The 12,369-nt window shown below is 38.7% G+C and overlaps 1 protein-coding gene across 2 annotated transcripts in view; it reads right to left on the bottom strand.

Annotated features, from left to right (window-relative positions):
• Nucleotides 1–12,369, bottom strand: part of LOC133523795 (fatty acid synthase) — a 53,621-nt gene that overhangs the window by 29,941 nt on the left and 11,311 nt on the right. Inside the window, exons 1-2 of one of the 2 annotated variants that reach the window (XM_061859528.1) lie at nucleotides 808–962; nucleotides 562–732 (exon numbers count right to left, since the gene is read on the bottom strand). In XM_061859528.1, the coding sequence (XP_061715512.1) occupies nucleotides 562–721 (160 nt within the window). In that variant the 5' untranslated portion in view covers nucleotides 722–732; nucleotides 808–962. Of the gene's footprint in view, nucleotides 1–561; nucleotides 733–807; nucleotides 963–12,369 lie in introns of those variants that run through there. The other variant, XM_061859529.1, reaches the window with a different exon arrangement.

Raw genomic sequence — 12,369 nt, 5'->3', positions numbered from 1 at the left:
TCACAAGAATTCATTCCTTCTGTCGTACAAAGTACAACAAAAACTCATATCTAGTTAGAGCATGCTCAACGTATAACTCTAAATATGCCAATTTTGATGTGTTCAATATGAAGCTGGGTAAATTTGTTACCTCAATGAAGAAAAAAAAAACCTAACTTAACACTTAACAACAAGCTACCTAACACACTAACGTAAAAAATGTACTGTACCTTTTCTTCTCCCAAATTAACAAACATAAGTGTCCGCTAAAATACCTCTTAAATAGCTTTCGATTTACTACTTGATTGCTTTGGATAATACTTTATGTATTTTACTAAGTTCCCTTTGAGCTTTTATGTTTTAATTAACTAGTGGAAACTGTTTTGGCTTGTGTTCTATTAATATTAATTTATATTATGTAACATGGTTAGCCGTTTGTTTCCCAAAAAAAGAAAAAATATTTCGCTTATCCCATTATCGCGTACCCCAGAGCATATCACCTTGTGTATTGAAAAGTAACAACCACAGCCTAATTTGAAATCATCTTGATAGTTAAACCAGTTTCGTTTTCAGTAGACTCACCGGGTGTCCAGCGGCGGTCATCAGCGGTGACCAGGTCCACGCCGTCAAAGAGCTGCTGCGCGAACTCCTCGATGTTGTTGGACTCGGGCAAGCGGCCCGACAGACCAGACAGCACCACGTCGTCATCGGCACCGCCGCGTCCATTCGCTACGCTCGGCATCTTTCAAGAATCTGCAACAAGCACAGCCGATTCACAACTGTCCAGTGTTCACCACCGCACTGTCTGGAAGGATGAGTATCCCTCACCTCTATCGGATCAATGAAACACCTGAGAGGTCTCCACTAAATCACTTCACGGATTCGGTTGTTGAAGAGCGTCCGAGCACGGCTACCTCTCGAGTGAGAATGAGAGGATAGTTCGGGATGTTGTGCGGCGTGCGAGCACGCGTAGAGTGGAGTCCGGCGCGGGCGCCGCGCGGTTAAAAGGGCGCGATATCGGGGTCGCGACCTGTCAGCTGCGACGCACGTCGAGCCTCTGTCTTATCACGGGCGCAAGGACGAGCAATGTCGAGTGTTTTCCGAGTGCCCTGTCCGCTTCGACCTCCACGGTTCCAGCGGGTGCACCGGCCGTGCCGACGACGCCGGCGCGGCGCCGCGCGAGCTGCGAGGACGCAAGTTTATACTTTTCACTTACACTACCCCGACACGCCGCACAATAGCGCATTGTGTGCCAATTGCCCGCCATCGGCCGTTCGTGCCAGTAAGTAGTTGAGCACAATCGGGACATTATTAGATTACTCGAGCGAAGTAGCATTCATCCTTTATAATTTTAGCGTACTAAAAGATGGGATGTAATGGAATGGTGCTTACGAATGTTGCGTACTAAAAATTGTAAGGTAAGTGTACTAAATAAGAAACGCCAAGAGACTGGGCCGTACAGAGAGTTAGGGTTCCGTAGTTGCCCGTTGTTGTAGACAAACTTACGGGGTTTATTGTAGACAGTATGGACAAGTATCTTCCCAGCACTTAACGTCCTTTTACTAAGAAGGAAAAAGTCATTCCTTCCGCGAAAACCAAAAATACCAGAAAATTCAACAAAAGTCGGCAAATAATTGAATTTGTCCCTGACATCACCATTACACTAATATAATGTTTACACGCGTGATCCTGCTATGTAGTGATGTGACAGGTCGAGGGTCAACACAACTGTAAAGTATGCCGACTTTGCTCCAAAATTCGTAACATAAAATTATTACGTTGTTTTTTGTTCATATAGGTACCTATAAGGTATGCCAAAAAAGCCCATAGTTATTGTTATTTTTCTTATTTTTAATATGAACTTGCAGTTTTGTCTATGGTACTAGCACTACTAGCGAAAATGGACGCGAAATTTGTATAATCACACTACTGTAAAGGAATGAAATTTTGAAAAAAGGCAAGCTTGAGGACCGGACCTTATTTGGTACGACGATTTAAGGTACCTAAGTAGAGAATTTAGCATTAGAAAAAGGAAATAATCTTGACACGTGTATTTATTGAAAAACGCTTTTTAAAAATCAGTAATTATTACTTATGAAAGTAACAGAATTTAAAAAAAATAAAAATATTGTTACATGTTTGCGGTGACTTATTTTTCAATAAAAAGATACGGTAAAATCGCTTACCTTCTTTCTATACAAAGAAACGCACTATATCATGTAACACTTAAATACTAAAAATCGATTATTTTTATTTATACTTCCCGTTATTCACCGACAACATTACAATTAATTTAATAGGTTGACAAATTAAAATCTGCAACGCAGCACACATAAATAGGGTGTGATTCAGTTTTAATGCAAATTAAAAACAACACAAAAAAAAAACTAAAAACTGTTACAGTGCGTACCCAGCGGAGTAAAGTAGGCATTCCATGGTACGAATTTCAAGTCGTAGTAGTAACGATAACATTTCCCGCCACATGATAATGTGTAACCACCGCGTGAGCCGTGGGCACCTATCTGCCGTCAGACAATACGTCGAGGGCGAGGTCAAATACGTCCGTAATCAAAAATACTGCAAATAAGTACGTAAATTCATGACACTTGCTACTGATTATGTCACCTTCATCTGAACCATTTTTGTGTGTAGTCTTTGAATTTTTAGCTTTTGTACAAAAATTATTACAAGTTTTTAAGTTGCGTTTTATACCTTTGTTCGTGATTTTTATCCATCAAGCGATAATCAAGAAGTCAGCTCTAGAATCGATGAAGTTAGGTACTAGAGAAATGTCTTAAGATTGCTAATTAAGAGCAATTCCTAACTGAGCCACTTTTCAAATCATTTTTGAAGCTTTGTTTCTGTCGCGCTGCGGTGGGCGGGAGTGCGTGCGTGCGATAAGGACAACTGCAGCTCGGACTAAAATTCCCACGCAAAAAACTCAAAATCGAGGTTTCGCTCTCGACTGTTCTCTCTCGACTCCTCCTCCAAAACGCAACCAATCATTATGAAATTTTGGAAACTGCAAGAGGAAGAAATAATATATGCCGCTATGTTTTGATTTTTTGGATATTTGTTGTCACATTTATATTATAGTAGGGCTTTATTTTATTTTTTAATAGTTATTAACCGGGTCCACGCAGAGTAAGCATACGCGCGAGGCAACTTCGCGCTCGGGCAAGAAAAACGCGCGCGCCGCCTCGGCTGAGGCACATCTACACTGGCCGTTTTGTACGTGAGGAAATTGCCTCGCGCGTATGCTCGCTATGTGTAGACCTGGCTAATGCATAATTTTTAAGTACAGACATATCAATCGACGTATAAAACGAGAATTCATCTTTATCGTGTCCATAACTTCTAATCAATATTAAGAGCATGGTTAATAAAATATAATTACATAAATTTAATTGTCACGCAACATTGCATGTCGTTATATGCAAAATCGAATTGGAATTATATTATAATATTAAATATGTTATCAATGCCAACTAATTACCGCACATCCCCGTTACGTGCGATATATGCTGCTTATATGCATGCATTCAGAATTGGACTGATTTTTCTGTCCGTCCGGTCCGTCTGTCTGTCTGTCACATCGCTAAATATCTCGAGAACCACTTAAGCTATCGATTAGAAATTTGGAATAGTTATGAACAACGCTAACCCAGGCACATGGAAAGTATTATTATCATTTTTTTTTAATAACTATGGTAAATGCCTAATATGAAGAGGGGGCAAAATTTCAAAGTCTAGTGACTTGGTCAAGTGGGGTATCATTTGAAAGAGCTTAAATTATACATCCCGAAACAATTATTTAAGATTTATTTGTAGTAGAATAACCCCCCCCCCCCCTCACCCTTCACCGAAATATTTGCTTAATAAGTATACACATTTAGAGTGTCGTTCGCAGATATGCTTAATAAAACATGATTTAATTTGGGCTCATGTGTAATACGCGTAATACATGTTGTTTTTCATTGTAATTAGTTGCAGGGCTCGTAGAGCCCTTGGAGGGCGGCGTAGCACGTCGCGCCCTACGCACGCGGCTACGCGCAGAGCTACAAGCTATGGCGACGACCGGCCCAATTCGAAGAATGAGATACGATAACGATAAGTTCTGGTTTAGACAAGTTCTCTTTAAATAACGTTTGTACGAGTATGTCGTATAATTGCCAGAAGCAGATCGATTCGGGCAACCAATGTACTTTCAAGATAGAAATATCGTAGATAGATCTTATTGGGATCACAGCGGAATCGAAATAAACGTCAATTTTGACATGTAGTTTAGTTATCGGTCTTTTAAAGATCTTTCCAAGATCTTAAACGTGTCTTAATGATTCTTCGAATCGGGTCGTATGGCGACTAACGCATCACGAATAGATCGAATCGTCTACGCCAAATAGCGGACCGCGAAAGCCAACCTATTTTATTTTTTGTTTATTTCATAAACCCAAATAGAAACGGACCGCGATGGTAATTTTATTTTAAGACCTCCAGGTAGGTGACCCTGAAGATACTAACTCCTATTCGTGGTGTTGTGTGTATTTCCTATGCGCTGTGGATTATCATCCACAGCGCATAGGAATTGCATAGCGCATTGGGTTCAAATCCTGGTAAGGGCATTTATTCGTGTGATGAGCATGGATATTTGTTCCATTAGTATTAGTAGAGAGATATCTCTACTAATCTAAAAATAAGAGCTTGTAATTAAATTGTTATGACATTCTTGATAATAATAAATAAATAAATAATAATAAATAAATATTATAGGACATTATTACACAAATTGACTAAGTCCCACAGTAAGCGCAATAAGGCTTGTGTTGAGGGTACTTAGACAACGATATATATAATATATAAATATTTATAAATACGTAAATACATAGAAAACACCCATGACTCAGGAACAAATATCCATGCTCATCACACGAATAAATGCCCTTACCAGGATTTGAACCCGGGACCATCAGCTTCGTAGGCAGGGTCACTACCCACTAGGCCAAACCGATCGTCACAAAATAATAAAATAAAGTTTTACTTTTAGATAAATAAATATTCGTATTGTAGGTACGATTTTTGGTAAGATTTTCTAATATACATATAATATGATACACAAGTAATTCATGTTTTTAAATAAAATATTTACCGGCAGCAGTAGGTAATATTTAAAGTTATTTTAAAATTATTAACTTGGGACTAATTAGCAATTACTGTTGGCTAGTTATGCCAAATAATACTAAGTTTAAATATTTTACATATTAACAATGCAACAATATTTAATTCTGTTTTGTCTTATTTGGATAATGAACGTTTACATCTTACTATCGACTTTTTTAATGACAATTCATTTTGGTTATACCTAACAATTCCAAAAGACTACTAATTAACCACACTACTATGGATTTTAATTATTATATTTCATTCCACAGAGTATCAATTCGCCTTACCTATTTCATGATTAGACGTCATAAGTAAGGATTTTTTTAAAAAGTATGGAATTAATCCCGGTTAAGGCTCCGCCATTTTGGAAATTTTCCAAAAACTGAATCAACAAAAAAGTTATGTAATTACCGTATATATAAAATAAATTTTTGGCAAAAATTTCATTTATGGTACAATCTTTTATCGCTGACTACCTTTCTTTCCACAGGCAACTAATACTTATCGAAACAATTCTAAAAACCCCAAACACAATTAGGTTGCGTTGTATTATCAGAGAGATCCCATGGCCATCTCCTGTCTCCAATCATCAGATCAGCTCGATGGTACCATAATATTGCATTGTCACCTGACTTACATATGTATGCAAAATTTCAGCTCAATTGGAAACCGGGAAGTGGGTCAAATTTAGCTTCCAAGATTCGACCCATCGTGACTGCTTACTATCAGATGGGTCGTATTCGTATCCTTGTTTGACATCGACGTGGTATATAATAATAACAACAGAAAACCGCCCGCATGTGAGCATATAATATAAACAATCTAAACACGAGTTTCTTTTTATTTTGATCAACTTAAACTAATTAACGTGGGGTCACGAAGAGACGAATTCTTTATCGTGTCTGTACCGCGTGATAGGCGAAGTTTATCAATGTCATAATGTCATCCATCGAAGTTATGGCGATCTTTCTACTCTGCGTCTTAACCTATTGACGACCAAAGACGTCATATCACGTCGCATACGGTACGGAAGAATAGCTTTTCGAATCTAACGGTAATTTTTCTATGAAATTCCATTACGGGAGAAAACGTTTTCCACTAACTAAATCTTAACAAATCACTTTGATTTTGATGTCGATCGCTTCAGCATAATATATTCCAGTTTTTTTTTTGCAAATTTATGAAAACAAGGAACGCCTATAAACCTAATTTTTCATTGTGTCAAGAACATACTAAGAGTCATGGAGAATGGAAAAATGTTTAGAAGTGAAAAACGTTTTCTCTTTTTGTACGGACGCGTGGTATCTTAACGTTTACTTAGGTTTGCCGATGAAAAGAATGTATACGTAAATCGAGGTCAATTCAAACGTACGTCCACATATATTTATTTATTTATTTTGTAATTGGATTTTCAGTTTGTCCACAATGTTTTTTTTTTCAACACACGTGGGTGGGGCATGGCGCGATTAGCATAATCGTGCCGCATGCATCTTTTTAGTGGTAGGTTTGCGTCATAACGGACACGTTCCTATGCTCGTGGTTTGAACAAAACTGTCTGAACTCATTTTTACGACAGTTTAGGTATTGGTAATCGGTACCCTTGAGTTTGTTTGAATTAAATGCTGTTTGGGATATTTTTTTGTTGTTGTTTTTGGGTTTTTCTGCGATTTTGATTAAACTTGGTGGATAGGTACAGTTCCCTGTTCTTTACAACATCAGCGCAATTTCACCGTTCTCGTATGTCCTACAAAACAAGGAAGTCTTGGAACCGGTTTTTCTTCATACAAAAAATACCGGTATTCTTTTTATTACGTTCTTTTGTTTATTATTTAATTTTAATGGGACAAGCTAATAATACGAAGTTGTGTAATTCTGTCCTACGTAACGAACATAAAATAATTAAAAACATTGGGCTATTTCGGGTTTAAAAAAAACAGTTCCGAACCCTGCCTACAAAATCTTCCACTGAGTAACGAAATCGTATGGAATTCTCGTAACTCAATGGGAATAGGGAATATTACGCGAAACTCTGCGTAGGGGGCGCCACAATGCCGGATTCAGAGGTCTGGAGGCCTCGGGCAAAAAAGGAGTGGAGGCCCCCTGGCCCCAAATAATTTTCCAAATAAATTGGTAAATTTTCCGAAGTCTCTATTGTGGGGGCCCCTCTTTTGTGGAGGCCCCGGGGCTGTAGCCCCAGTTGCCCTCCCCTAAATCCGGCCCTGGGCGCAACTACCACAATCCATCACAATCTGAGGGTCTACCGCGAAACAAGAAAATAGAAAAATCCTTATCTAACAGATATCTAAATTTCGATTTTCGCGTTTCCCGATAGGCCTTTTATAAACAAACCGCCTTGATACATCAATGTCATATTTTATTATCTGTGAAAACTTGTCAAAAACAGTTTAAGAGACAGTATGTATAAATTTCTCTATGGTTTAGGAAAGGTGCTAGTGCTGCACTCTGGCGGCAGAACATTACAGTGATCAGTGATGACATTCTGTCATTTAGACGGCAGTATGTTCGAGCCGATACGGAGTATGTTTAGTTTGTTGTTTAAATTACCTCAAAGATGTCGCTGTTCCCGACGCAAACTAGATAACGATAATTTTTCATAGAGCCTATATAAAAGAATGTCATGTAACAGAATAAATGATTGGTAACGTAGCAATTTGTTTAAACAGGAATATACATATTTTTATTTGTACCAAACTTAGTAGTTCCTTTTTATTCAGACCTGATTGAGGAGCTCTTCAAACCCACCAATTTTTATAAAATATGACAAAGAATCGTCAAAAACGAAATCCGAAAAAGGAACATCATCCTCAAACAATTCCGTGGCTCTAAATAAGGATACAAATCTCGCGCAGCGCAGGTCAAAAAGGATATACGTTCTAAATAATACTTGCATCTTTTTTCACCTGAGCTGCGCGCGACTTGTACCCCTTTTCATTGGAACCGCGGAATTTTGCGTCAACGTTGAAATATTAATAGTGAATCTGCGTCATCGTGGGAACCGGTAATTCTGGTAACTCAATGATTAGCATTTGGATAAATTTCCGCGAGTTAGCAAATCCCATACGTCATAATTTGTGCCATTTTCAACCTAAAAGGTGCTTACTGTAGTCTGTCAATAAGGCGCTATTTCTATTCGAGTCGATGTCAAGATATCTTGACATCGACTACTACAAGACTTTCGTTACTACAAGAACTGTTGCATAACAGAAAAGTAATGAACAGTGAATACATTGTTAGAAGCTTGCTATGTAGAGGTCAAATCTATCTGATCTAATGATGGAGACAGGAGGTGGCCATAGGAACTCTGTGATAAAACAACGCAACCTAATTGTATTTGGGGTTTTTAGAATTGTTTCGATGAGTATTAGTTGCCCGTGGAAAGAAAGGTACAGTCAGCGATAAAAGCTTGTACCAAAAATGAAATTTTTGCCAAAAATTTATTCACGTTAATACGCCCATTATATATATGGTAGCGACACGGCCAAGCCACATATAGTAAACACCCCTGTAAAGGAACAGGCACCAGTAATGGCCATCCCATGGACAAATCCTGTAAAACAAGTATTTACCATCAGTTTTTAATCGCTAGCAACATTTTACTATAAACAAGAGCCAAAGAGCTGCTTAAGTTTAATTTTTCATTGATATTTGTTATTTTGAAAATGTATGGCGCCGTACATTTCATGACTGGAGCAAAAAACCACCGTTTTAATTGGTTAATAATATTGAAACCATTTGCTGAAGCTTTCATTAAATACATAGAAAACATAAAGGACGAATTGGACATTCAACTTTTAAAGCGTAAAGCGGTAGACATTTTACAGGTGTCAGTGAAATATCAAAAACACTCCAAATTTTCTCTTAAATGTTCCATGATTGGTGCCGTTAACATATGTGACTAAAATGTAGAGTTTGTGAAGTTACGGCTTGTAGAGTTAGAAGCTTGACTCTACATGAGATCAGTACCCCTAGTGTAAATATTTTCGACAGCGAAACGTGACGTACGCGTTTGCGTTAAGTGTCATTTTGTATGAGATTTTTGACTTTAACATTAAACAAACTATTTGACATTAAACGTCCCGCTTGGCGCGCTGTTCAAAAACCCATACAAAATGAGACTTAACGCAAACGCGTACGTCACGTTTCGCTATCGACTAAATATTTACACTAGGGGTACAATAACTTTTTGACAGTGCGACCGTAAGGTTTCGTCTTGACAACATTTTACATGAAAGTGTTTTTGATGGGATTCGTTTAATTGTTTGTTTACATTATTATTACTGACAGCTCCTAACCTAACACGCGCATTAGACAGGTGTCAAACTTTATGTTGATCTTTGAATTTCCGCTTGGTTACAAACAAACAATACACAAAAGGCATGCGCGTTGTCACTATCAACAGACATTATTTAAATAATTACCTAGGTTACTTATAAAGGTGGCAAGGCGCATGAGCGTAGTCTGCGACGTCGCAAGACCGTAGTTTAATATGGCTAAGGTACATTTTGCGCAGTGTTGCCAGGTGAGCGGGGCAAAATTATCGTACGCTTATCAAAGCGGCACTACTCCCAAAAATTCTTGCAAAATAAGCCTAAATGTCGAGTGTATAATAAAAAAAAATGCAATTTTCATCTAAATTGCGCCAAACATCGGCTTTATTTGTGTATTTTAGTCATAAATATCCAAACGGTTTACAGAAAATTTGGATATTTTAGACGTAAACCAAGGAATCGAAAATCCAAAAGGTGTCATATTTTGATATTTGTTTGATATTTGATATTTTGGGTGGCCTCGTCCAAAGGCTGAAAATCGTACTTTTTCGTACGATAATTGCTCTTTGGAACGTACAATCAGATGCAGAGAGGTGATCCTCCTGCATAGACTGATTGTATGCAGGGGTGGTCACCGTTCTCTGCAGCTGACTGTACATCGCACCGGAACCCATAATTATCGTACGTGTTACGTGTACCGTGTACGATAATTATCGTACGCCTGGCAACACTGATTTAGCGAGGCCTTCTGGCGTAGTGTGCTGTGCTGTTCCCCTAGTAACTAACATATCAGCGCACAGTACACATGCACTATCACAGATCAAAAACGTAAACAAGCTGGGTGATTAGCCAGCGTGCCAATCGTTAACGCTCTGTAGCGTTGCGTAATCATTTCTCTATTTCTCTTCCACATTAGTGCGACAGTGACAATTGCGTTTCGTTCGCTAGGCGTTAGCGCCGATACAGACGGACTGCACTGACAAGTGACAAAAATGCTCTTTATCATTTGTCAACATGCCTGTCACGTTCTGACAAGTATATAAGTGCGAAAGTGACGCACGACATGACAAATGACAAAAATGCGATTATGATACCGCTGCAGTTCCCCATCAGCCAGTTCTTCGTTGATCCGTCGTTGACTAGAATAGAATATAAGTCGTGTTTGTCAAGTTCAAGGAAGTCACACAATTATGCTAACAGTTTATTAAAGTAAGACTACGTTTACTACGTTAAGTGTTTTGTTAAGAATATTTGCCTATAAATTGAAAATGATCGTCAGAGCGTAAGTAAACAAATAAAATGAGGGGTTTATGCGTGGGAATGGAAGAATATTAATTAATATATGACATCATTTCTCACTAGAATTTTTTTTAGACTTTTTTGTGACTGGAACAATCGCTTCTCCATACAAATGTAGTCTCCATTTTCATCCCAAGATATTGATATTTTGGAAAACATTTTTACACAATTTGATATAACTATGTTTACCACAGCTATGTCCCTTCTTTTGACGAAAATCGTTATCTCTGCCACTCTATCGCTCTTACATATTCGAGTTTTTTTAGAGTGCGATCAGAAATTATTAGGCTTATGGTACGGAATACAGCATAATAGCGGCGATACTGGGTAGTAAGAGGAACTTTGAAGCAGTGACCTCCTTTTATGAACAAGTTATATCGCAAGGAGGAAGCGGAGAGAGAGCGCGAAGCTACTGATGACGCGCTGCCTCTCCGACAGGCGCAGAGGCGTAGCGAGGGGGGGGCTAGGGGGGCCATAGCCCCGGGCGGCACATGAGAGGGGGCGGCAAAATACGGTATATAAAAAAACATAAAATTAAGAAATCCATATTTTCAAATCGTGCCACGAAACGAACCAATGCACCGCGGGAGCGCACGGCGGTCAATCGCTGCCGGAGTGCTTACACCGCCGAGCATACACGATTGTACGCTGGGCTACAACCGCGAAAATCGAAGTTCGTCAATTGCGGGCATTTTTCTCTGTACTCTAATTACGTCTTAGTGAGAGTAAAAGAGAATGATACCCGCAATTTGCGAATTTCAGTTTTTGCGGTAGGCCCCCTGGTTATAGGTATAACCGATAACCCTATATGACATTACACCAAATTGAACACGGTGCCCTCTGCGCGCAATCTGGGCGCCGTCAGCGCCATCATTCGCAAAAATAGTCGGGCGTAGCCCAATGAACGTGGTGCGATACGCGCGATTAAATGCCGGTGGCTTCAGTGCCCTCATATTAAAAGAGTCGGGCATTGCCTGACGTATGTTGTCACGCTGCGGGCGATGGAATAACGGGCGCCTTTTGCGCTCTCATGTAAAAGCATTGGGCGCTTTGCGTGCGCTGCTGTGCTGAAGGGACCATGGCACAAAAATAATGTAAAATGATTTTAAATAATCCATTATGAAATTATAACCCCAAAATTAATTAAATAAAAAGCTTTCAAATATTAAAGCAGACTACTGAAAATTGCGCTCTAAAGCGTATGAAACAAGAAAACATTCTCATCTGAAATAATAATTTACCTTAAAAATTATCAGTAAATAATAAAAAAAACTTTTCACCACACCAACGGGTAAAGGCTCTCTTGATTGTTCAAAAACGAATGAGAAAGTTGAATTTTATCCACATGCATGTGAGGCAAAGTAATCAGATGCAAATTGTGAGTTGTTACCTAGTGTTGTTTACTTTTAAATTATCATTTCCAATGATAAATGTATTATTACGTTCATTTGAATTTGATTTGGTTTGATTTTTTTGGTATTTAATTTCATAGTTAGTATTTTCCTCGCATTGGTGTGGTGAAAAATGTTGTGTTTACTCGGAGGCAAAGTCTGTTTAACCTTGAAACCCTCGCAACGGTCACCATAGTCATTACACTGCTCGAACTTCAATTTTTGAATCTTTCGCTTGCTCGGGTATCAAT

This window comes from Cydia pomonella, chromosome 12 (genome assembly GCF_033807575.1).
Source record: "Cydia pomonella isolate Wapato2018A chromosome 12, ilCydPomo1, whole genome shotgun sequence".
Lineage (NCBI taxonomy): Eukaryota > Metazoa > Arthropoda > Insecta > Lepidoptera > Tortricidae > Cydia > Cydia pomonella.
Note: the sequence above shows the minus strand (reverse complement) of the source record. Positions and strands in the feature narration are given on the sequence as shown.